This window comes from Aspergillus uvarum, assembly GCF_003184745.1.
Source record: "Aspergillus uvarum CBS 121591 unplaced genomic scaffold BO82scaffold_5, whole genome shotgun sequence".
Taxonomy (NCBI): Eukaryota; Fungi; Ascomycota; class Eurotiomycetes; order Eurotiales; family Aspergillaceae; genus Aspergillus; species Aspergillus uvarum.
In genome coordinates this window covers 172,411-195,741 of record NW_020291302.1, presented here as the reverse complement: position 1 = coordinate 195,741, position 23,331 = coordinate 172,411, and the positions used below count along the sequence as shown (strand labels likewise).

The 23,331-nt window shown below is 53.9% G+C and overlaps 9 protein-coding genes and 1 non-coding gene across 10 annotated transcripts; 4 read left to right on the top strand and 6 right to left on the bottom strand.

Moving 5' to 3' along the window:
• Positions 1-440: 440 nt before the first annotated feature.
• BO82DRAFT_t41 lies at positions 441-512 on the bottom strand. The gene has a single exon. It is a non-coding gene; the product is annotated as a tRNA-Met (tRNA).
• Positions 513-1,031: 519 nt separating this feature from the next.
• BO82DRAFT_371274 (trimeric LpxA-like protein) lies at positions 1,032-1,908 on the top strand (the record flags this gene model as incomplete). The annotated part of the gene is made up of 4 exons (XM_025637260.1): positions 1,032-1,132; positions 1,225-1,461; positions 1,549-1,681; positions 1,750-1,908. The coding sequence occupies 4 exons, from the start codon at positions 1,032-1,034 to the stop codon at positions 1,906-1,908; spliced, it is 630 nt and encodes a 209-aa protein (XP_025496040.1).
• Positions 1,909-2,064: 156 nt separating this feature from the next.
• BO82DRAFT_398159 (putative amino acid transporter) lies at positions 2,065-3,732 on the bottom strand (the record flags this gene model as incomplete). Its single annotated transcript, XM_025639010.1, has 7 exons — positions 2,065-2,151; positions 2,205-2,546; positions 2,601-2,959; positions 3,007-3,338; positions 3,389-3,461; positions 3,512-3,525; positions 3,581-3,732. 7 exons carry the CDS (start codon positions 3,730-3,732, stop codon positions 2,065-2,067), a joined length of 1,359 nt encoding a protein of 452 aa, XP_025496039.1.
• Positions 3,733-5,972: 2,240 nt separating this feature from the next.
• BO82DRAFT_398158 (uncharacterized protein) lies at positions 5,973-7,250 on the bottom strand (the record flags this gene model as incomplete). Its single annotated transcript, XM_025639009.1, has 2 exons — positions 5,973-6,340; positions 6,437-7,250. The coding sequence occupies 2 exons, from the start codon at positions 7,248-7,250 to the stop codon at positions 5,973-5,975; spliced, it is 1,182 nt and encodes a 393-aa protein (XP_025496038.1).
• Positions 7,251-7,950: 700 nt separating this feature from the next.
• On the bottom strand, positions 7,951-11,188 carry BO82DRAFT_380485 (sulfatase domain protein). The gene is made up of 3 exons (XM_025637766.1): positions 10,611-11,188; positions 8,827-10,533; positions 7,951-8,775 (listed from the first exon to the last, which is right to left on the bottom strand). Exons 1-3 carry the CDS (start codon positions 10,931-10,933, stop codon positions 8,175-8,177), a joined length of 2,631 nt encoding a protein of 876 aa, XP_025496037.1. The 5' UTR covers positions 10,934-11,188; the 3' UTR covers positions 7,951-8,174.
• A 2,105-nt stretch (positions 11,189-13,293) lies between these two features.
• On the bottom strand, positions 13,294-13,693 carry BO82DRAFT_350625 (uncharacterized protein). The gene has a single exon (XM_025634208.1). The coding sequence runs from the start codon at positions 13,634-13,636 to the stop codon at positions 13,319-13,321; it is 318 nt and encodes a 105-aa protein (XP_025496036.1). The 5' UTR covers positions 13,637-13,693; the 3' UTR covers positions 13,294-13,318.
• An 851-nt stretch (positions 13,694-14,544) lies between these two features.
• BO82DRAFT_398156 (cell wall mannoprotein 1 family protein) lies at positions 14,545-15,181 on the bottom strand (the record flags this gene model as incomplete). The annotated part of the gene is made up of 2 exons (XM_025639008.1): positions 14,545-14,742; positions 14,843-15,181. The coding sequence occupies 2 exons, from the start codon at positions 15,179-15,181 to the stop codon at positions 14,545-14,547; spliced, it is 537 nt and encodes a 178-aa protein (XP_025496035.1).
• A 1,641-nt stretch (positions 15,182-16,822) lies between these two features.
• On the top strand, positions 16,823-18,619 carry BO82DRAFT_140291 (MFS transporter). The gene has a single exon (XM_025630063.1). The coding sequence runs from the start codon at positions 17,026-17,028 to the stop codon at positions 18,586-18,588; it is 1,563 nt and encodes a 520-aa protein (XP_025496034.1). The 5' UTR covers positions 16,823-17,025; the 3' UTR covers positions 18,589-18,619.
• Positions 18,620-19,373: 754 nt separating this feature from the next.
• BO82DRAFT_350622 (Zn(II)2Cys6 transcription factor) lies at positions 19,374-21,203 on the top strand. Its single transcript, XM_025634207.1, has 2 exons — positions 19,374-19,508; positions 19,567-21,203. The coding sequence occupies exons 1-2, from the start codon at positions 19,410-19,412 to the stop codon at positions 21,124-21,126; spliced, it is 1,659 nt and encodes a 552-aa protein (XP_025496033.1). The 5' UTR covers positions 19,374-19,409; the 3' UTR covers positions 21,127-21,203.
• Positions 21,204-21,459: 256 nt separating this feature from the next.
• BO82DRAFT_140278 (germin family protein) lies at positions 21,460-22,664 on the top strand. The gene is made up of 3 exons (XM_025630062.1): positions 21,460-21,798; positions 21,853-22,010; positions 22,086-22,664. Exons 1-3 carry the CDS (start codon positions 21,656-21,658, stop codon positions 22,493-22,495), a joined length of 711 nt encoding a protein of 236 aa, XP_025496032.1. The 5' UTR covers positions 21,460-21,655; the 3' UTR covers positions 22,496-22,664.
• Positions 22,665-23,331: the final 667 nt, after the last annotated feature.

Below are 23,331 nucleotides of genomic sequence, written 5' to 3'. Positions count from 1 at the left end.
AAGAGAAAGTCATGGCTGTGAGGGGCCAATTTTTACCGCCAAGCTCATGTATCTGTGATGAATGTTTGATCACTCAATCTTTGCACTTAGATATTATTCTTTTCTAGCAATATCATTTTCTCTTTCTAGATCATCTTGAGGCTTCTTTATAGACTTTCTCAACGCCTCTTGGACCCCATCGATCACCGAGTGCGATTTATATATAGCCAACAGCCTGACAACCCACTTTATTGAGTGTCCAGTGTTCCTTCAGAGTACTTACGTATCTATGTCATTATATTGTGGGTACAAGGTCATTTTTATTGAGTTTGTTTCTTTTCGAATGAACTTAATACAATTAAACCCAACTCAAGTCCATTTAAGCCATGTTCTACTACCCTAACTGTAGCCCGCATGAGCAGAAAAATATTTTTTTGAAAAAAAAAAAGGAATTCTCAATTTAGCATGTCCTGGTTTCGATCCAGGGTCCTCCGGGTTATGAGCCCGGCGCTCTTCCCCTGAGCTAACATGCTGATTTGATGTTCTGCTCTTTGACTTTTGTTTATATGAGGCTTGACCAAACGAAGGATAAACGATCTAGGCGAACATAGATTAGGTCCGGTTACAATTGATCTACCGTGGACCCCATCGCGATATTTCAATGGAGGCGGCCAACATCTTGAATATCCGCTCCACCAACCACAACAACCACCCATCTTCACTCTCCCACTTTAATCAGTCAAGAGAGCAATCAATTGTGATGATGTTACATTTGGGGTCTGTCACTATCAGACAATCTTCCCTTAACAGGCAAGAGAAATTCGTGACGGAGTGGGTTAGTGAATCAAAGGTACTAACTTTATACTCAGAGGGGAAACCGAGATTAGGGCATCACCAAACCCCCTCATCAACATCTTTCCAGGTCAAACATACAATATCATAAACACATGGGATCCTCACAATAAGATAAACATCTACGATCCACTATCTACTCAATACTGCCCGCCGATTTTCTCCATCTTCACCCCTCAACTCTCATATCTCCACCCACAATGGCAGCGACCTCCCAACGCCCCGAAATCATCGCCCTCTCGCAGGGCCTGCGGGGCATCCCGCACTGCGAAGAATACGAGCGCATGATCTCCGGCATGATGTACCCCCCTCCCATCCTTCCCTCTGTGCCCCCAAGCCCCCGTGCCCGTAGCAACCCATCCCAAACAACAACGAACCTACCCCAAAAACAAGGTACAACCCCAACATGCCCAAACTCCTCGACGCGCGCCACCGCTGCCGCGGCCTCGCGCGAGCCTACAACAACCTCGTCACGACGGCCATCCCATCGACCCAGATCTTCGAGACCCGGCTCGCCCTGCTCCGCCAGCTGGTCGGAAAAGTCGGCGAGGGCACGTTCATCGAGCCGTTCTTCAAGCCAGATTACGGGTGCAAGGTTGTCATCGGGGGTCATTCTTTTATCAACTGGGAGTGAGCTATCCACTCCCCTCTTTTTGATGGCGATAGGTGGGCAGGGAATACTAGGGTTATGTTGCTGACCATGCGATGCGAGCGCAGCGTAACGGTTCTGGATACCAGTCTGGTGTTTATCAGGAACCGCGTGCAGGTTGGCACCGGGGTGAATATCTTCACGGCGAGCTACGATACCAGTGTGCTGTCGCGGCAGAAGTTTGTCGAGTTCGGGCACTCCGTCTTCATTGAGGATGATTGCTGGATTTGAGGAAATTTGATCATCCTGCCGGGGGTGCCGATTGGGAGGGGTCGACTATTGGCGCTGGGTCGATTGTCACCAAGGATATTCCGCCTTTCTCTGTGGCCGTGGGTGCGCCTTGTCGCGTGCGGAAGACGATTCAGTCGCCGGAAGAGGAGCAGGATTCGAAAAATCCGTATCGTGATTTGGTTCGTGAGGATCAGTAGAGGTTACATGGATGCATTCTCGGGGGAATTCATTATGCATGTCAATCATGACAAGGCTAACACTCAATGCTATCTATGGTACATCCAAGCGAGTCAATATATAAACAATCGATATATACAATCCATCATTACCCAACAGCCAATTACTTCACTCCCCTAGATCGCATTGCTGGCACAGGAGAAGCTCGACTTGGACGAATCGTCGTGGATGGCCTTGCCGGAGACATACAATCCCAGACCGCACTAGTAAGTATTAGTATATAAGTGAATGCCATGAACCAAGTCGGAATACTCACAATGATGGCACCAATGCAGAAGATCAGCATATTGATGATGGTCAACGCAATCTTGCGCGGCGAAGACCACCACTGGCCCCAGTTCATGTGCAACCAGTACACACCCGACAGCCCGTATGTGAACCAACTGGCAAACAAGGAACTGATCAAGCTGACAATGTTGCTGAAGGAAGGGATGCCCTCGGCAATGATCCAGGCAATTACCCAGCAGGTGACGCCAATGGCAATCCAGGAGCCAACAGCGACAAAGTCACGCTTGCCCATGCGGTCGGAGTGACGGAAGATGCGCACGTAGATATATTTCAAACCAACGTGACCGTTCACGACACCGGCTCCGACAATCTAGGGTTTTGTCAGTACAGATTATGAGAGATAGGTAAATTCGCTAGGTCATACCGTCGGAATGGCAATGCCATAAGCAACCTTCTTCAACACGGGACCAGCAGAGCCAAGAGCCGGCGAGTCGACCCCGTTACCGACATAGTAGTAGATGACAATAGCCGCGGTAATGTAGAGAGCAATCTCGAAACCCTGGAGCAGACACAAGGCCTTAGGGAAGTCCTTGGGCTCCTCCATCTCGGCAATCAGACCAAAGAAGGCCACGTGGGCGCAGTAAGCGAACACGATCTGCGTGACTCCGTTGAACGCGTGGTACAAGTTCGTATCGGTGGTGACACTGATGTTCTGGCCACCCTTGTACTGCACACCCACCCCAATCATGGTGATCATGACTGCAGTGAAAATACTCAGGAAAGCTAGGCAAATCAGTTCTATCCTGCTGATATTCACCTGGAGTACTCACAAGCACAAGAAATGTAGGTCAAGTTTTTGATCGTCCGCGGCAGCGACAAAACCAGGCAGATCACGAACGCCACAACACTGAACACCATAGAGCAGGTACCGTGGTCGGTAATCGTGTTCATCATCACAGTGAACGTGACAATGTGACTGCCCATGATGAAGATCGAGAACAAGATCTGACCGAGACCGAATAGCTCGCGACCGAACCGACCCATGAGGATCTCACCTGCATCAGCCAAGTTGTGGATCGAGGGGTGGCGTTCGCGGAATTGGCCGATGACATAGCCGGTGTAGAGCGCGAGGATACCGAGTCCGATGATGAGGATGATGGCGCTGTGTCTGTGAGCATGATGTGGAGAAGGAGTCAGGACAGCGGAACTTACGGCACCAGGCCCAGCGCGGTCAGTGTCGCGGGCAGGGACAAAACACCCAGGGAGACGGACTCTGCGATCATGACTGTTGCGATTAGTATTGATCTAGCCATTGATCTGTCGCACACCACATACACAATCCACATTGCCTGCATGGTTTGTTAGCTTGATTCGTCAACTGCGGGCACCGCAGACAGTACATACCACCACTTGAGCGTCTTGTACTTGACCTCCGCATTAGCCTCGTCGCCAAAGGCATCGGGCTCCTTGCCCTCGTCGACAGCCTTCAAATCCTCGAGATCGTAGGGAGGGAGATCATTCTTCTTGATCTCTTCGCCGGTAGTCGGAGTCGCCATGTTGTCTGCACGTTGTCGATATGTCACGGGAAGGAGTCGCAAAAGAACAGGCACAAGCCGCGCAGCAGATCTATCACAATCGGCGGGGAGTTGAACAGTGGCGCGCCGCAGCTGCAGGACAGAAAATTTCTGGCGGGTTGGTGGGTCAGACAGTGAAACCTCCGCTCCTCCGCTGCTGTTGAGGTTGATGCAGACTTGAAACTGAGTTCGACGGATGAACTAGATAGTCTCTGCAATAGCACTGACACCAGGACACAACAACAGAGGAGAAGAGAAGGAGGAGCAGGAGAGAAAGGTAAAGCAAGACAGACAGATAACAACGCAAGTGGTTTTTCCACGGGAAATGAGATCTGGACTCCGTCGTAGCTACCCTGTTCGGAGATCAGCCCTGGCTGCTGCTGCTTGCGGCCATAGCGGAAGTAACGCGGTGATGACTTCCATTGGCGCGTTGTGTCCCACCTCTATAGACGCGGGTGGGGTGGAGAAAAAGCCTAGTCCAATTGTGGCTGTCCGCGGTTAAAATTAAGTAATGGATTGGCCCCGCCCACCACACTGTGCGCCGCTTGCCGACAATAACCGCCTCTCCGCTGCTCGCTGATTGGTGCGGCCCTGGCAAGGTTTATGCGGCTCGGTGGGATTCCGTTCCCGCTTCTAGAATTTTTTATTCAGGTTATAGAAAGCTGGTGACTGCTGATAAGTTGGCTGCCACGGCAGTTGACTGTTTTCCATGACCATCCATTAGCTGATAGAAACTGGGGAAGGCGTGATGATTTGTCGCTGCAGCGCTTCTTATCGCAAACGCACGTTGGTTGCGGCTCACTACTCCAGGTTTGGGGTCGGTGGACGGCGGTGCCGGCATCCGAGCCATTCTTGGGCGTTTCGGTCTTGGCAAGAAAAGCTTTGGTTCGCCTTCCAGATTTTTTTTGCTTGGCTTTGGTGGCTGTCGGTTATCGGTGTTTTATACGAGAATGTTGGGCCGTGCAATCAGATCAGCTGCTCAACACTGTAGAGCTGTAGGCTTACGTCCATCTGCTTGATTACTCGCACCGGGCTTAGTACATTGATTGATTTTCTTACTGACTCAACAAATTAATGCTGCCTACGGTGCATTCATCTGTGATTATTCTCTAATTTGTCTACTGCGGTTCGTCCGGGTACATATCCAGCTACTGAAGTATACATGAGAAGTAAGGTCCCCACTTCGGCAGAAATTTTGCCGATGCTGCGATTTCCTGCAATCTCAGTTTTGGAATGCAGTGATTGGAACGTGGTGCCAGACTCGATGATCAAAAGCACCATCGTCGCAAATTGGTGTCATTTTTACCACGCTCAACATCTCCTACTCATTTTCCGATCCATAATAATAGCTTGAAATAACCCTGCTACGAAAGGTTATCTGGAACATGATATACATGGTTGGAGAAAGCTTCAGTTTCGTTGATTGATAATCCCTCATGAATTCCAGATGTGGCTAGTCTTTGTAGAAATTCCATTACATTTCTTTTGTCCTGTGTTTCTTCCCTGGCGCGCCTTCGCCCTTGACGCCACCTCCGCGCGAATATAGGGTGGTAGAAGTTAATCGCAGCATCTTGAAAGGAGCGAGGCTCTCAAACAATGCATATAACCACCTCATCTGTCCTGGCTGGAGCGCGCTGCATCACTGGATGTACATCACTTCATAACTAACACACAGAAACCACAACACTCCGAATCAAGAGACCTGGAGTAGCCTTGACCACCCACAAACTCCGAGACTGAGCCTCCTGGTTCTGGGAAAAGCAGCCCTCTTCTGGGAGCCTTACGCCTGCTCGTTCATCATGAATCTTCTCGGGTCCATTGCGCCAAGCCCTCGGAATAACATATCCTTCCATGAAAATTATCAACGACTCAACAGTCTCACCCCTGTTTGTTCAATCACCAGTAACAGGCTTTCTACGAGATTATGTATGTCACATTGCACCAGTCTCACCACGTCCATCCGTTGCGGGTCTTGGGTGCTTCAATAGTGCTACATTTCTAGTTTGAAGCTCAAATATCACTCATGTGAAACCACTGATGTGATTCCCGCCCTAATAAATAACAATCTTGGTGACAGGCAAAAGCAAAGCTCCATGATCTTCGTAAAATCCAATCACTCAGAATCCAGCCAGCGTGGCAAAGCAGTCCGACCGCCCAGCGCCCTACACACCAAACCCAGCACATAAAACCTCCCCCGCACCCCCCAACTATCCCACAGAATCTCATACAGTCCTACTAGCATAAGGATACTCCCTAATCACCCTCCAAGTCACCCCCTGAATGACAATCGGCAAATCCAACGCGGCCTTGAGATCAAAACCAGTCGGATTCTGCCACCCCTCGATCTTCTTAATCAGCCCGCGATAGCTCTCCCCGATGTACGGTTCATCCTCCTCGTCCTCGTGATCTTCCTCAAACTCCTCCCGCAACCGGATTCGGCCCCTGTGGCAGTTGATATCCAACGCCCCCAGCCGCGTAGCATTCGTATCAAAGCCCTCGTCGCGAAAATCCTCAAGAAACTCTCTCCTCATATGCTTCAGCGCCCTCCGCACGCGCAAGATCGCCCTGCAGCGCCAGTGGTTGATGCTCTCTGCTCCCCAACTATATCAGCATCATCTTCAACCTAACTCAATGATATCAAGCATGAAACAATGACAAAGGGGGGGAGCGGGCAAGGGGGTGATACCAATAATCTTACAACTGACAGGCAACCCATACACGTCCGCCCGCACCTTATCCGTGGCATTCTCGATTGCCATCCGCGTGCAGCACCGCAGCACGTCCTCGCGGCCGTACGCCCACGCCACGAAGATCCACTGCATCACGGTCTCCTCGGTGTACCGGCGGGGCAGACGGCGCTCGAGCCTGTCTAACCACGAATTCACGTAGAACTTGACGACGGGCACGCAGCCGTAGTAATCGGCCATGATGGTTAGGTCAACTAGCGTGGCGAAGTCGATTTTGTCGGGCCATGGGTATGTTTGGTGGTGGATGATCCGCATGAGGAGGAGGAAGGGGGGCAGTGGCCAGTCGACTGTCAGGGTGAGGTGACCTGTTTGGGTCAGGGTTTGGCCTTCAGTCCAGTGCGGGCAGCTGAGCATGCGCGAGAAGAAGGGGGATGCGCTTGCTAGGTGGGTTTTAGAGGTGTGGATTTTGTGGATTGTGGGAAGCGGCGTGAGGTGTTTGTGTTTGTGGTGGTGGTGGTGGTTGGCTCTGGTCTGGGGATGGGGGTGGCGATGGGAGTTGAGTTTGGGTTTGGGCTGCGTGCTGAGCGTGGCCTGCTCCTGGGTAGCATGCGAGTGCTTGGTTCTCTTCCAAGGAGGGCACTCGGAGATGGCGACGTTGTAGAGTTGCATGGCGAGGGCGTCGGAGTTGTTAGGCTCAAGTTTGATGGCTGGGGTTGAGGTCGATGTGGTGGTTGACGCGGCGGTGGGCTCCTCTTGGAGGAGGAAAGTCACCTCTCCGCCTTCGTAGATGTTATGCTCTGTCATCTGGCACATCTTAGGATATATTGCGCGTGTTGTTTGATGGCAGTTGTGGATCAATGAGGATGCAGGGGGGATGGTGGGTAGGGGCATGAGGATGGCGAGGGATGCAGGAGAAGAAAAGAAGTGCCTTTGGGCGAAACAGGAGAATCTATTTATGCCTCTCATGTTCGCTGCCTGAACACTGTTGCACGACGCGGCGATGCAATAGTTCCTGTCATTCCTTTTTGTAGTTGGCCATGGCATGAGCATTGGTGATCTTCTGGCGGCTTGACGACCTGCAATCACCACTGCTCAGAGAAATGTGACAGATGCTCGTGCTCTCTTGGTATATACACTTATTCATTGATATCGCTTTGACTATTGCCCTAAAGGAAGCATACCCTCAAGGAAACTGGTGCTAAAGCATCAGGTTAGACTCGATCTTCCAGTAAGCAACCCTTCAAGAACCATTCACTCACCTCCAGGCGTCTACCCAGACCGACAGCTCCAGCTCAGCAGCAAGCAGCATTACTTGGCCTGCAAGACTCCGATACGGCAACACCATCATCAAGAACTCGGGAGCATTATGAACATACCATGGAACAAATCTGTCTCTCGATAAATTACACAGCCCTCGGAGCTTCCAGACACACGACCAGGCAAAGGCTAAGTCGCAGACTAGCGCGCGATAGCAGGAGCTACACCAAAGGTATACTGAGAACATCTACCAAGTCTCCTTGAAAACACCGATAAGTTCATTCACATGCTATGCCGACCGACCCTTGTCCGGAAAAAAACACGTCAAATCATAATGCTAGCAACAACAAAAAGTATGTCAAGCAATATATACAAGAAGGCGAAAATTAAATCATCTGTACAAGGGTGCGTCGTCAAATGACGACCACCACAGAGTGCTGCTGCTAGATTACCGTCCACAGTCAGCACACAACCACCCCTCTAGTCCTTCTTCTTGTCCTTCCCCTTGCCCGGGCGTCTATAATGATACCGCATCCAGTTCTCCGTGACCCACCACTCGGCGACGTGGGCCGCATCCCGCACCCAGCTGACCACGTCGGGACTGTACTCCGCCTCCAACGTCTTGGCCAGGTCGACCAGGTTGAAGTTCTTGACGGGGTGCAGCTCGATCGGGTCCTGCGAGAGATCGGTGAAGCGCCACTCGACGTCGTCGACAAGCGGGATGACCAGCCGGTAGGCCGGACGGGCGGCGGAGCGCACGGCCAACCATGACCCGCCGGTATTCATGACCGTGAACTGCCAGTTCTGCCGGCCGTCCTTCTCGGGGATTTGCGGGCGGATCATCGACTGGCCCTCGTACATCGACAAGAGGTCCTGCGCGGCGTGACTGCTGTCGGGACCCAGGGAGTGGGACTGGATGAGGAGGTCGAGGATGGTGGGGATGATTTGTTGTGAGATTACGGGAGTGGTGACCTCGACTTGGGGAAGGTGGGGGTGGGCGAAAAGCAGAGGGACGTGGAAGCTGCCGACGTGAGGGTTGTCGTAAGGTGTGACGCCGCCGTCGTTAGGAAGAGAGAGACCACTACATTGGTTAGCACGGTGTCATATAGTAAGAGATTTGATCTGGACATACTGATCACCAGCCATCACGATCAAGGTCTCGTTGATGATTTTCTTCTCATTCAAGATTCCGATAATCTCCTCCAGCCACTCGTCAATGTAGCCGATGGTGTTGAGGTAGCGGTTGAGGTCATTGTTAGATCCTGAGCTGGTCGAGCCCACGATCGACTCGTAGGTGTCGTTGGGCATGCCCCAGTGGTGATGGGTGGTTCCGGTTAGATGGGTGAGGAATAGACGGGTGTGGTTCTTCTCCGCAGCATCGATGGCATCCCGGACGTAGTCTCCGAGAACCTTATCCGGATAGCCGTAGTAGTTGACCTCCTTTTCCTTGACGGGGTAGTGCTTCGCCTTGGGGTTTTCCAGCGTCTCCTTAGTGATGACATCATAGTACCCCAATTTCGGAGTCAGTTTGTCCTGATTATCGTAGGTCTCGGTGACGGACTGCATCCAAATAGAGTGCCAGGGCCAGGTGCGGTAGTCATTGGAAGCGGGGACGGTGTTGTTCTCGCGCACATCGGGGAGTTGATTCAAGGTGGTCAGCACATGCGGCATGCACGGCTGGTAGATGTGATGCTCGTACTCGCGGTTGAAGTCCGCCACCAGCGGGGTCACACCGCACAGGGTGCCCACCAGACTCTTCAGGGTGTAGGTTCCCGTGGTGAAGGCGTTGCTGGCGCTGATGCCACCGTACGACCGACGTCCGTAGTCCTTAACCATGTCGTGCTTGAACCCAGCATCAAAGCCAGTCAGCCACTCCGCCGTCCGAGTAAGGTTGGCAATCCGCTTCTGCACGTCCTTAGGGATCTTGTTGTCGGGGTAGGTCTCCGCAATACGGTCCCACATGAAAGTGCCGTTCTTCAATGGGAAGACGTCGCCACGAGTGCTTTCAAGCTTGAGCAAGATAACGTGTTTGATGTTGACTTTACCGCCAGAGAGCGCGTCATGCAAGGGGTCGAGTAGTGGGCTCCGAAGGTTGGAGATGTGGAGAGGGTCCCGGTTGGGATCGTAGTGTCGCGGGGGTGGATGGAGATTGTCGGATTGATTCCAGTCCCCAAAGCCGGGGAGGGGCTCCTTGGGTAGCCACGACCATTGTGGAGGCCGCTCCAACGCAGTCTGTCCTTCCAACCAGCCATAATCTCCCGGCAGCCCTTCTGCTCGAACCGGAGACACCCGGTGGTGTCCCAGAAAGGGGGCCACGGGCAGCGCTTCGGAGAGAAACATGTAGGCGGGATCCCACGGGCGGACGACGCGCAACAGGAAGAGGCCGACAAAAGGAATCCAGACGGCCAAGCGGCGTGCCAGCGAGTGACCCCGCTGCCGGGGCGGGGCGACAGCTCCGTAGGGCTCCAGCAGGTGAATGGACGATCCGTCGTCACTCTTATCGTCGAGATAGTCGTCCTCGGAGAGATGGTCGTATCGCTCCGGGTCAGACAGAGAAGTTGTCTTGGGGATGAAACCGCGCACACAGCTCGCACAGCATTTGAAGGGTTGTGCCAGAATATTCAGGATTCCACCCACGGCGCGATGCAACGGTGCAGCGATGAACCAGGCGACAGTGAGCATAATCCCCTCGACGATCAAGAAGCCGGTCAGGCCGGTCAAGAGGGTGCGCATGGCGGCAGCATCGTGGTGGAAGGTGGTGGCTTGTCTCCAGTGGATTTCGGCTCCGGTAAAGACATAGAAGGAGGTATTGGCGGCGGTCATTCCGGACATGATTAAACTATGACCACCGGATTAGCAATGTGGCGTTTCCCCAACCCAGGGAAATCAGTGAGGGGAGTGAGGAGTGATCTTTACCTGAACGGAATAACGATCAGCGCGGAGATGGCGGCGACCGACCGCCACGGCAGTTTCTGGGTCAAGATGCGCACCAACAGCACGAGGACCACATCTTGGCAAAAGAAGGTGACTCCCCAGAGGAGGAATTTGGATGGAGGTAAGGAATGGATGTGAGCGTAAAGATGCAGGAGCTTAGCACCAAACATGGCCATCAAGGTGAGAGCGAAGAAGTAGCGGCGAGTGAAGTCCCAGAAGTGATCGAAAGCCTCGAAGGGCGAGGCGCGCAACCGCACCCAGGCGGCCAGGCAGCAACGAGCCGGATTGAGGTTGACGAGCTTCATCTTGACGAAATCCACAGGAACTTGAAACAAATCACATGGCACACGAGTAGGAAGACGAAATCATCAAATCACTCCATGAGCCAGCTGGAATGATTCACCGGGATGCAAGGCCGGACGAGAGAGAGAGGAGGAGGAAGAGGTGGTGGTGGGATGAGGGAAGAGGGAAGAGGGAAAGGGAAAGATGAAGAAGGAGGATGTGAGTGTGAGTGTATAGTAATCAATCTTATGGTGGGAGAATGACCGAAGAGGGGAAAGGGGAGACACGGTGGTTTAATGTACAAAGAACAAAAGGAACACAGCTAGCACATCATAATGAGATGATGGCCGTATGGCAGCTCCCAAGTGGAATAAACCGCCCAAAAAAAAAAAAAAAAGGGCTGAATTTAGGAGTCTTAGATCGGAGCCGCAATTAATTCATTCATTCTTTCTTTGACTAGGATCAACTAGTTCACAGCAAATTCACAGCTAAGAAAAAACCGGGGCCGAATTATTGACCGGGTTGGAGCTGCTTGGGAGGCTTAGCGTGGGTGGTTGACTCCATAATGTTCAGAAATCATCTTTCCATCGTCTCGCAAGCCCCTACTGGATGTACTCAAAGGGCCGAAATGGACCCTGAGAGCCCATAGACCCTGGCTTGCTGATTGGTGCTGTCTCTTCATCCGCGGTAATTTTAGAACCCAAGAGTGGAGTTGGAGGTGCCGTTGGGAGCCCAATCAGCCACCCTGCCAAGGCTGCAGGGTCTGGACATCGGATGGACTTGAGACAGGGGCAATCATTCCCGTAAAACCATTGTGCTCAATCGATGCGGTTGAAGAGTGTGCTGTGAACACCTATAAGTCGACCAGTACATGATACTATATGGAGGCATGGTAGTATAGAGACAGTTATAGAGACAGTAACACCAGCTCCCTGGCTACAGTCTCTCCTCTGGCTACAGTCACTCCTCATCTTTTGAGGCAGCCCCTGGCCAGACAATAGTACCATCCACCTCTAGAGTTTTTCTTCTCAAACGCCGGGCAAAATCACTCAGGGTCCCTCCCCCCCCCCGGCCCACTAACCCCAAATAGGCAATCTGACAGTCAGCGAAAGGTCTGAGCAGGTGACCTCATTCCCCTTTTGGGCGACGGCAAATCCCTTCACCGCCCCCAGCCGCCAATCACCGCCTTTCAAGTGGGGATTCTCCAACTCTCCCCTCGCTGCAAATTTCCTGCCCACGGCTGCTCTGCTCTGCTCTGCTCTGCTCTGCTCTGCCCTGCCCTGCCCTGCACTCCTGCACTGCCTGTCGGTGTCTCACTCATCAGTTCTGCCTGTTCCTTACCTCCTCCTGCTGCTGTCACACTAACTTTGCCACATGGAGTCCCCAACCTGAACACGAGGGAAATGCCCCCTTTTTGCCTTTGGGGGCTTTCCCTCGCTCAGGGTCTGTCCAAAATGCAGCTTGCAGCCCCCCGACCCCTTCCTGCTGTTGTCGGACAGTCTTCCTGCCGCGGCTGGCTTGCCGCGGCACGATCACTTCCAACGGGATAGCTTGTCTAACGGCTGCTTATCTACTTAGAGGAAGTCGATCCGGATGCACTGGCCGACACCAACTAAGAGTCGATCCCGTTCTTCCCAAGCATATTCGTGGCAGTATCGGGTATCCGCTCCCAATTTCAGCGTCACCTATCCACTGCAATATTGAGACTATTTGTGGTGCTGGAGTGAAACTCAGGCCGGAGATCACCGGGAGGGGCTTCCCTAGGCGGCGCATTGGCGGACCCCAGCTGGCGGTGGCACATTTGCCTTGGCTTTCGTATTGCCGGACTCTGGCCGCCAGACTCACTCTCTGCCTGTTGGGGGCAGTCAGCCCTTTGGTATCTGTGATGAAACACCCGCCAGGGTTGACGTGCTGTCGAGTGTATCTCGTGACTTCGGGCTCAGACCTCTAGGCCATGCTGCAGCTACTGCTAGTCGAATGCAACCTCAGGGCTGTCATTAAAAAGGTTCATTTGCAGGACGCATCTCCGATCGTAGAGAAGATCCATTATAGTCAATACGTAGCAGCTGTTATCTCAGATGTTGTAAATGATGTACTTGATATGTTGATACATAGTCCAATGGACTGTTTGCGTTGTTGCCCAAACTGGCAATCCGACTCGTGACCGTGACTCCCACGAACTCCCAGGAATATATTTCCGCCGCGACCGGGGTCTCGTCCCCGCATCATCTACGCCGTACTCCTCACCGGTAAACAACATCACCAACGCGATCATTCATCATTCTGCTCAGACCTTCGCAACCCGAACACTAGGAACCTAAGAGCAATAGAAGCTATTGTATTGGTTGACACCTAATGGTTGCTCCATGATTTACCGAATTCCATGGCCGATCGCGCCACCGTCCTCGCTAAACTCCACCGGCACTTGAAACACCCTCCGCCCGCTCGTTTCTTACACCCATGATCATTGTCACCACCATCAATCGCACCGCAGCCAAGCCCATCCAAAGCCATCGTATTCGATCGTTACCGCCATCAGCTCGTTCCTGAACACTTGTCGTTGCGCTTCCTTCCACGATAAAATCGCCCCAATGTACCTGCGTCAGCTCCGCTTGATACTGCCCCACATTCTTCGGCCAATGATCCACATTCCGTCCGTCCTCGGTCTTGTACCAGCTGCTACATCGCGCATCCAGGATACCGGTTCTCATACCATGTCCCTCCATGACCGCTGTTCTTTTCCAAAATGAGGTAGTTGGTGATGGGTGTGTGACGGAGGAGCTTAATGGCCATACAAATGCCTATCGATTAGCCCGGCCTTCGATCATACATTGATACCTGGGTCAAACATACCTGATACCCCTGCTCCTATGATGACTACTGAATAGTGACTAGAGCCTTCGCATACGGGGTCTTTATCTGTCCCGTATGCCATCCTGAAGGTACATGAGATGGTATTATATCCTAGACCTCTGCAAACTGCTATTGCTTGCTTCTATGAAGAAGTGTAACGCCGACCTTACGCGGCAAAGTTGCCACCACCATTGCTGCTCGGATGATGAATGTGACTGGAGCACGCCCTCCGTGATGGTGGTCTGATATCATTCTGGAATCTCATTGATAGATTGTAGTCATGACAGGGCGCCAGTCGGCTTGTTCCGCGGGTCGATTCAGCCACAGAAACATCATGGCGCGGTGATCGTTGCAATTCCGTGAAAACCCATTGAAAAGACTTTTGCAGATGAGCAGCCGTGTAATGATCGAGCTCGCTTGGTGAAACTCACCAATCCAGTCGTCCTTGCTTGGTTGCAGCTTGCAGGTCCATTCGACAATGACAAGAAAAAGCTCAACCAGGACTATCGCCCCAGTGGCTAGGGGGCTCGAGAACTAACATATGCCTGAACGAAGGCTGAAACAGAAGAGCACCAGTAACTCGCATTACTGTAATGTCGTTCCGAGGAATTATCTAAAGACAATCTGATTAATTCCCTAACGCGTGCGATACTCGAACAACTAAACTCTTTCGACAGTGTCTGCTCTGCACCTCCTCCGAGTAATGACCCTCACTATGCAGCTATACCATCCACCCCATCCCGGCCTCGTGAATGACAATGACTAGCTCTGTGACAAGCCCCTACATCTGCATGTCATATGCATCGATGGCGTTGTCGTATGCATCATCAACATCACCGGTTCCCTGACGGATGGTCTCCTTGTCGGCCCCGGCCGCCTTGGCCTGCAGGGCCACGGACAGACCATCGGTCTTGACCCGAAGCGCATGGAGGTTGGTCCGGATGGTGCTTCCGACGCCGGCGGTGATGAAGAGATTCCGCTATACATTGGTCAGCATCATGATCGGCCACTATAGGAATGAATGAGATATGGAAGGTGAAAGGACGTGAGAAGTGCATGCATGAGCTGACGTGACTGACCTTCAGGACCAGAGCTGCGATGGAGCTGCGCATGACCGGCTCCAACTGGGTCAGAGCCTCAGTCACCCGGCTACTCTCCGAGGCCGTGAAGACCGCAGTGCCGTTGACGTCGGCAGAGGCCTGGTCAAGGGAGCGCTCGACAGCAGCCTCCTGGGTCTGGATCTCAAGGGCTGCGGGCAAGCCTCCGGAGTAGCTGTAGACGGCAGCACTCAGAGAACCAATGTCGGTGTTGACCTGAGTCAGATCCTGGATGATGGTGGGGATATCACGCCTGATGACGCGAGCCGTGGCCAAAGCCAGGAGGGAGAGGACTGACGCGGTGGCGAGAGTGAAGCGCATGGTGCTGATGTTGTCGGTTGGATTTGTGGTGTGGATGCAGATGGTTTGGTGATTGCTGGTGAGCTCTGAGAGAGGAACGACTCAGCCTTTATATCCAGTTTTGAGGGATAGGCTGGGCTCCAGAACCGTACCCGTTGCGCGTGTGTCGCTCTGGATGTCCTATTCTGACAATGAATGTTATGGTGCGGTGATATACTCCGTGGGGCTTGTGTTGCCATGAGTCTAATGTCATACGTGCGCTTCGGTTTGCTACAGATCGGTGTTTACGTGTCTGACGACAAGTGCGACAGCTACGCGCCGGTGCAGCACTGAGGCATACGCTTGTACAGTACAGTGTTCTGGTAAGGACCCATCGAACTCTGGACTCATTATGGGAGTCTAGTGTACGAAAGAAAGAGAAGTCAACGCGATGGAAAGACCAAAGATGGCGACGATGCACCGGGACCGACAGTCGACGTCAGGATTCTGCAAAACCGTTTGCCCAATGGAGATCGAACCGCGACAGGAGAAAACCGGACGTATGCAAAGATGAAACGCACGTAACTTCCTCCAGTCTCTCTGGGTAGGGACGGGTGCATGACTTGGTGTTGTTCCACCATTCATCTCACCACCGTGATACTTGCGCAACGGCGGTCTCTGGAAACCCACACACGCAGCCTTCCCATCTGCACGATGGCCAACCGCAGGGTGACACGGTACCTGAGTGTGTTATCCGCCTTGTGTTTCGACTGAGCCGTGGCCTGACAATATTCTCTCCGTTATGGGAGAAGATCGGAGGGGAGTCACTGAGCGATAGACACGCGCGCGAACAATGTCCGACCGCCAAAAAGCTCGCTTTTAGTAACTATGTGCAGCTGGGTGTCACACCGGCAAACCTTCCGTTGGCCCAAAGCAGGCATCGAAACGAGGAGTGACTCGGACCGGGAGAAAGCCGTGACCGGCCCAAGGCAAGACGTGAATCAGTCAGCAGTGCCCGAAAATCGGATTGGCCCCTCGGGAAAGACGGAGAGACGATGACGATGAGCAGTGCTGATTGGTAAACCGAAACTAAAAAGAGGGGCTCCAGGCTGACCGAGGCTGCAATTTGGGGACGGTGAAGTGGGAGGAGGTCAGGAGGAGGAGAGACATGGAGGGTGGTTGCGTAACTTGATGCTTGATTTTGCAGACGGTACTCAAGTTATCAGTCAGTCAGTCAGTCTATCTTGACCAGATCATGCCGACTTGCCGAGGGGCGGTTCACCGATGATTGCATCAGGGAAGGAAGCCACCAGTTCGATCGGCAATCCTGCTTTGGGTCGCCATCACCTGACATCACCTGATTACGACATGTCACCTGATCAGGCGTTTACCCCCCGGGGTGCGGAGATGACTCAGCATATTCCCCATATCGGTGCACCAATCAGATGTGGGTGCTTGCATAGCCGGATTTTAGGCTAAAGTCCTCCTTCCTCTTACGCCACTTCATCTTGGGAAGAAAGCTTGTCCGAGGCTTGTTTTCCGTCTGCGGCCGACTTTCCAATCCCCCAATCCCCACGCTTGCCAGCCAGCGGAACATCTGCCGACTGACCATTCAACATCGGAGCATGGAGATTCTCCATATCCATCCCTCCATACATTCTTCTGGAGAACTTTCGCTGACCCACCATGCCCACCCATTGACCATTCGGTCATCTGTTCACCGGAGAATTCAAACCAGGCCAGCAGCAATGCCAGCAGGAAACGTCACCGGCGGCTAGAAATGACTTGGTTCTGTCAGCTTTAAAACTCTCCCCTCCCAGAGATAAGCCCATCGGTTCCTGAATTCTCTTCGCTTCTCGTATCTCGTCTGGTTCTTCCTGCCCGTTATGGCTGCTCCTATGAACCACAAGGACTTGGAGAAGACGGAGCAGCATGAGTCGCTGCCCGTCGTGGTGACGGCGGAGGAGGCACTTACCCGCGCCCGCCAACAACCGAACGTTGCCCTGCCGCTGCGCATCACCTTTGACCACCATGACCCCGACAATCCGCGCTGCTGGGGCTTCTGGCGCAAGTGGTACATCACCGTATTCGTGAGCATGCTCAATGTCATTACCACCTGGTGTTGTGGTTCCTTCTCGTCTGGCGCCACCCAAATTGCCGATCACTTCCACGTTTCGAGTGAGGTCACCACCTTGTGTTTGTCCCTTTACGTCCTGGGCTACGCCGTTGGCCCTGTCCTACTCGCCCCCTTGTCGGAGTACTTCGGCCGCCAGCCGATCTACATCGTCTCCTGGTTCATCTTGTGTATCTTCCAGTTGCCCTTGGCACTGGCCCCCAACATTGGTACCATTCTCGTGTGTCGTCTGATCGCCGGCTTGGCTGGTGGTGCCCCCTTGACCAACACCGGCGGTACGATCAGTGACCTGTGGGAGCGAGACCACAGTGGTTGGCCCATGGCGGTGTACGGCCTCAGCAGCACCGCGGGCCCTCCCCTGGCGCTCGTCATGAGCGGTTACATCGGTCTCGACCTGGGCTGGCGGTGGATCTTTTGGATTATGATGGCCATCAGCGGTGGGTTCTGGATCGTGCTGGTCTTCACGATCCCCGAGACCCGCCATTCCATCCGCCTGCAGCGCAAGATGGCCAAGATCCGTCGCCAGATGGAGAAGGAAGGACTACGGTCGGCGGAGTCGCTGGACGACATCCATGGCGACAACCGCAAGGGACTGCACCAGCTGCTCGCCATCACCTTGACGCGGCCCGTCCGCTTTCTGTTCACAGAGCCCATCACGCTATTCTCGGCCATCTTCAACGGGTTCCTCTACGGCCTCGTTTACCTCTTCAACGAAGCCTTCCCTCTCGTGTTTGGTGCTCCCCACGGACACGGCTTCAACGTCGGCCAACAAGGCCTCTGCTTCCTGGGCATCGCCATCGGCCCCTTCATCGCCTTCGCTGCCCACCCCCTGCAGGAACGCTACTACCGCCGCGCCGTCGCCGCGCACGACGGGCTCAGTGTCCCCGAAGCCCGCATGTGGATGGCCCGCCTGGGCGCGTTGCTGATCCCCATCAGCCTTTTCTGGTTTGGCTGGACCAGCTACGCCTCGGTGCACTGGATCGTCCCGATCATCGCCTCGGTCTTCTTCGGGGCGGGACTGTATATCGTGATCTTGAGTATTCTGAACTACGTGGTCGACAGCTACCAGACGTACTCGGCCTCGGCGCTGGCGGGGGTCATTCTAGTGCGGAACGTCGTGGGCGCCGGGTTCCCGCTGTTCGCGACGCAGATGTACAACAAGTTGGATTACGAGTGGGCGTCGAGTCTGCTGGGGTTCATTGCGATTCTGCTGGTTCCGATCCCGTTCATCTTCTTTTATAAGGGGAGGGCGATTCGGTTGCGCAGTCCATGGGCCCGCGAGCATTTCGATTCGAATGACGATAGTCCTCATTAGTTTAGATGGGCTTGATAGAACTGAATTGCATCAGATATGTTCAATGTTGTGCATGAGGCTTCTTGGTGAGATTTGATATGACAGTAGTTATTGGATAGTAGCTTTCTACCCCTGCCGTTGGATGTAACTAGGTAAGTGGGCTTTGAAGCGGAGCTGTGGTATAGGGTGAGTCTATGTTTGTGATCATCGCCCAAGGAAGTGATACATCAACCACGGCATCAGAATTTGACTCTGGTGAAAGATGCAGTTTTGTCAGCTTTCTGGTCGGTCGATAGCCTTATTCCATTCTTTCTCCTGTTATCCGATCATCCCGAGGAGGGTCACCTGGTTTGCACACTTATGTTACAGCCACAATCGGGGTGATTAACACGGGAACTGCAATTCCAAATCATGTTCCCCCGAGGCTCTAATATATCTGATATCATGTTGACCAGGAATTATGGGGAAATTCGTCAGACGCGCAGGGCCAAGCCTGGCAAACGTGTATGCGCATTGCATTGTACGCATTGTTGCCTGCCCATCGCGCCCAACTGCTGACTCATCCATACACTGCAGAAGGAAACCCCCACCCGAGTATTTGAAATAACCTTCTTTTTAAGTTAGGCAGAGCCTCTGGCTGACGACCAACACGAGGGTGAAATTGCTAGGCGCATCTTGGCTGGCGGGGCGGACGCCAAAGCCGGTCGACTCAGCCTCGCCCCGGTTTCTTTACTAATACGCTCCCTCCTCCCTTCCTCCCTCCTCCGCCGCCCTCCGACAATCCACATTCGCACTGCGACTGAGCACAATCCTCTGGCGCTTCTCTTCGTATGCCCCATGATATGGCCAATCAGTCATTACAAGTGAGCGGATACAGACTCCGGAGAACACACGAGAAGTCCCGGAATGGGTGCCTGAGGTGCAAGCAGCAGCGGAAGAAGGTTCGTGGGCGCCCAACCCTAAGGCTCTGCCCACACGGTGCTGATGTCAATCCCCCAGTGCGACGAAAAGAGACCCAGTTGCTCCCGATGTACTAAGCGCTCGTATACTTGCCGATATCCGTTCCCTCTCAGCGATGACAATTTGTCAGAAGAGCCGGAATCGGCGGCTCATTCGCCCGTCTCCGACTTGCATGTAATCTCCGGGCCCGAGTCTCCCGTCTCGCCCTCACATCATCTTCGTCTCTCGGATTCCACGCCTGATCGCGATGCACAAATTAGCTCCCAGTCACGCTCCAGTACCGATGAAGCAAGGCTGGACCCCTGCCGGCTGGGGCCGCAACCCCCCGAATTCCTCGATGCGACCGAGCTGAGTCTCCTAGCACACTATCTCACGCACACCAGCCATATCATCCCAGTCGACCAACTCGACCTCTACGCACTTTCCGTCGGCGTGCCCAACCTCGCCTTCAGAAGCAAAGCGGTCATGTCTTCACTGCTCGCCTTGGCAGCAGCATGTCAGTCCCACGACATCGCCAAGCAAGCCCTGACGCCGCAGAGCCTCCTGCAGATCCGCGAGTTGTTGGGGCTAGCCGAGCGCCACCACCGCGCCTCGCTCCGCCACATCCAGGAGTCCATGCAGAGTCCGGAGATGTACGATCACGTCCTGGCCAATGCGGCTCTGATGGTACTGTATGCATCTGCCAGCCACTCCATCCGTGTCCACCTGGCCGCCACGGCCAAGCAGCGGGGACAGCGGCTGCCTGGGGAACTGCTGCCGCAGCACTCGCAGTGGATCTCATTCACTCGTGCCGCGCATACGGCATCTACTGCAGTGTTGAATGACATTGTGAACGCCGCGAAGGGAGCTAGTCCAATCATGCCTACCGAGGCCAGTCTCTCTAGCACAGACCTACATACCCCTGGGGTCCTAACCCCACAGGACGGCCCCTCCGAGCACACGAAGCGTCTTTTCCTGCCCGTCGTCGCATCAACCTACACCCAAGCCTTCGAACGTCTGCGCAAGAGAGCAGAAGCCACGGTCACTTTACTGAAGAACTCGAATCGGTCCTGCAACATGGCCCAACTCCACGCATCCCTAGAAACAGTCTCCATCCTCGAGCACTGCGCAGCAGCAGCTCTGACTTCCCGCCAAACCCCCGCAACCAGGCCCCGAACCCAGGCCCTAGCTTTGCACAAACGCGCTCGCGTCTCCCCCTGGGTCGCGAAATACATGATCAGCGTGACGTCGATGGAGGCTCCGCAGGTCCTCCGCCGGATCATCATGTCGTTCCTCAACAAAGCGCCGACTGAATATCTCGGCCTCGTGCAGTCGGTTCTCGACTCCTCGTCGACGGGGAGGGAAGGCTCCGCCACCGCCGAGGTGGGGGCGCTGACGACGACGCATGTCCTGGCGATGGACATCTTTGCCCACTGGCTGGTGCTGGTCATGTTGCTGGACGGGGTGTGGTGGATCGGAGGGATCGGGCAGTGGGAGCTGGGCCAAGTGTTGGCCGTGCTGAAGACGCAGGATCCGCTGGGCTTGGCGGAGACGGGGGAGACGTGGTGGCCCGAGAGTATGTACTTGGTCAAGCGGGAACTGAGCCCTAGTGCTCCGTGATTGTTACAAGAGGTAGATAGGTTGGGTGTTTGAATTTCAAATACGTGTACATAGCTGTTTCAAAGCGTTCGCATGCCTCAACATCAAGCAGAATGTGCTAGACAACGAGACCTCGTAACCACAATCTAGTCAGCAAGATATTCATCTGCAAAATCCGCCAAGCGAGGGAATCAGCGACTTGCCAAGCATGATTGCATGCCAAGTCAGTGAGACGCAGGCATTGCGCTGGCGAGACGTAGGGCTGAGGGGTGAGTGGCGTATTAGTAATACGCTCCATCCTGAGGCTGTGGCTGTGCTGGCGTATACAGACGCCCTCCGACAATGCGATTGTATATGCGCAGTGAGCTGGGATATCTTGGCCATGGAGCGTGGACACCATGCCAGAGGATTCAGAATCAATATTAGGGACTCAACAAGATATAAAGCAACGAATCTCCCATCCATCTCCACATCATCAGCCTAGCATCAACAGCACAACTACCTACCGCGTCGAACAAACCATATCTCATTCTATATCAACCGCTTCACCATGTATCTCATGTCTACCTTCCGCTCCATCCTCGCGATGGCCCTCACCCTCGCAATTTTCGGTCACGCAGCACCATCACAGTCACTCACCTCGCGCGCAACCTCCGACCTGCCTCTGACAGCTCAACTGAAGCTGGCAAACACGTACTTTCCCTGCCCTGGCCCATAATCCATCGTCATAAAAACTAACTCAAGCAGAGCAACCGAGCGCTACGCCCTCCTCCCCAATGACAGCGACTTCCTCTACGACTTCGCCGCCAGTACCAACAACGAAACCGCCCTTCCCATAGCCAGCAGCCAGAACTGGCCCGCCCTCGTCGGCGTCGGCCTGTCTTTCAGCATCTCCCAGCTGCCAGGTACATCCCCCCCCCCGGGGTTACTCAGCACCTAATCCCACCCCCACTATCAACCCCAACTAACCATACAAAAAGCATGCACAATGTCCTTCCTCCACTTGCACCCAAGAGCAACCGAACTCTTCGCTGTGACGTCGGGCCGCATCCAAAGCTACATGGTGCCCGAGACAGGCGTCACCGATGCCCAGGGAAACCAGCGCGTGGTCAGCACGGAGCTGACGGCGGGGATGGTCACGATCTACCCGGCGTGGTCGTTCCACACGCAGGTGAACCCGGACTGCGAGGCGGCGAATTTCTCGGCCGCGTTCAACTCGGAGGAGTTTGCCGTGGGGTTGGTCTCGGCTCGATTGTTTGCGTTGCCCGATGAGGTGGTGAGTCGGGCTCTGGGTGGGGTTGGAGTGGACGAGGTGCAGAGGATTAGGGGGTTGGTGCCGGATGAGGCTGCGCTGGTTGTGGAAGAGTGTGTGAAGAAGTGTGGGTTGTAAGGGTAGGGTTGCTTTGGGAGGGGGAGGGGATTGATTGAGGGTGATAAGAATTACTGGGTTGAAGGGAAGGAGTAAAGAAGATGAGAATGAGAGGACAGGGGATGGGAGTGGGGGTGGGGATGGCTTTCTTTTTGTCTAGGATATAGATTTGGGGTTTCTTGTTATCGACTGTGCATTTTGATGGGCTTTCGCGCTGAATGTTTCTATTGATTGGTGGTAATTGCCTGTGACTTAGAGACCAAGCTCGGACTGTGTACAATAGATGGTTAGAATGATTAGCAACAACATGATGTCCCGTTGCCCCCTATGCAATTATAGGCTCGGCTTGATGGATCGGAGAGTATTAGGCCATCCCCTTCCTGATCTCGAAGAATACGTATGCTGTGCGTCTTGCATGTGTTTATCTCCTATAGGGTGTTCATGCACATCCCTGGCTAACCCCGGACTACATACAACCTCGCAGAAAAGGTTACACTTCTCCCCGTGTAACTCGAGACTTTCCCCTCGAACCTCAATGGACAGATAATCGAGCGATTGTCTGGGATTGTAACTATTGATCAGGGTAGCTGAGGTCTGATGGTGCGAGCATAGCGAGGAGGTGCTGGCCGTGTTCGCAACCTACTTTACCCAGCACGCTCGATACCCTGGGCTGGAGAGGGGAATCTTCCTTCCGAGCCCCATCCCCGAGGATCTGTACATGCCGTTCCGGCAGTTCGTGGAGAAGTACAAAAACCAGGCTGCGGTGCCCACGATGTTCCTGCTCGACGCGGGGGTATGGGGTCTCCTATCCAACCCGGTGCTTGAGGTCTTTCGCGCGCTACCGCGCCATATGGTCG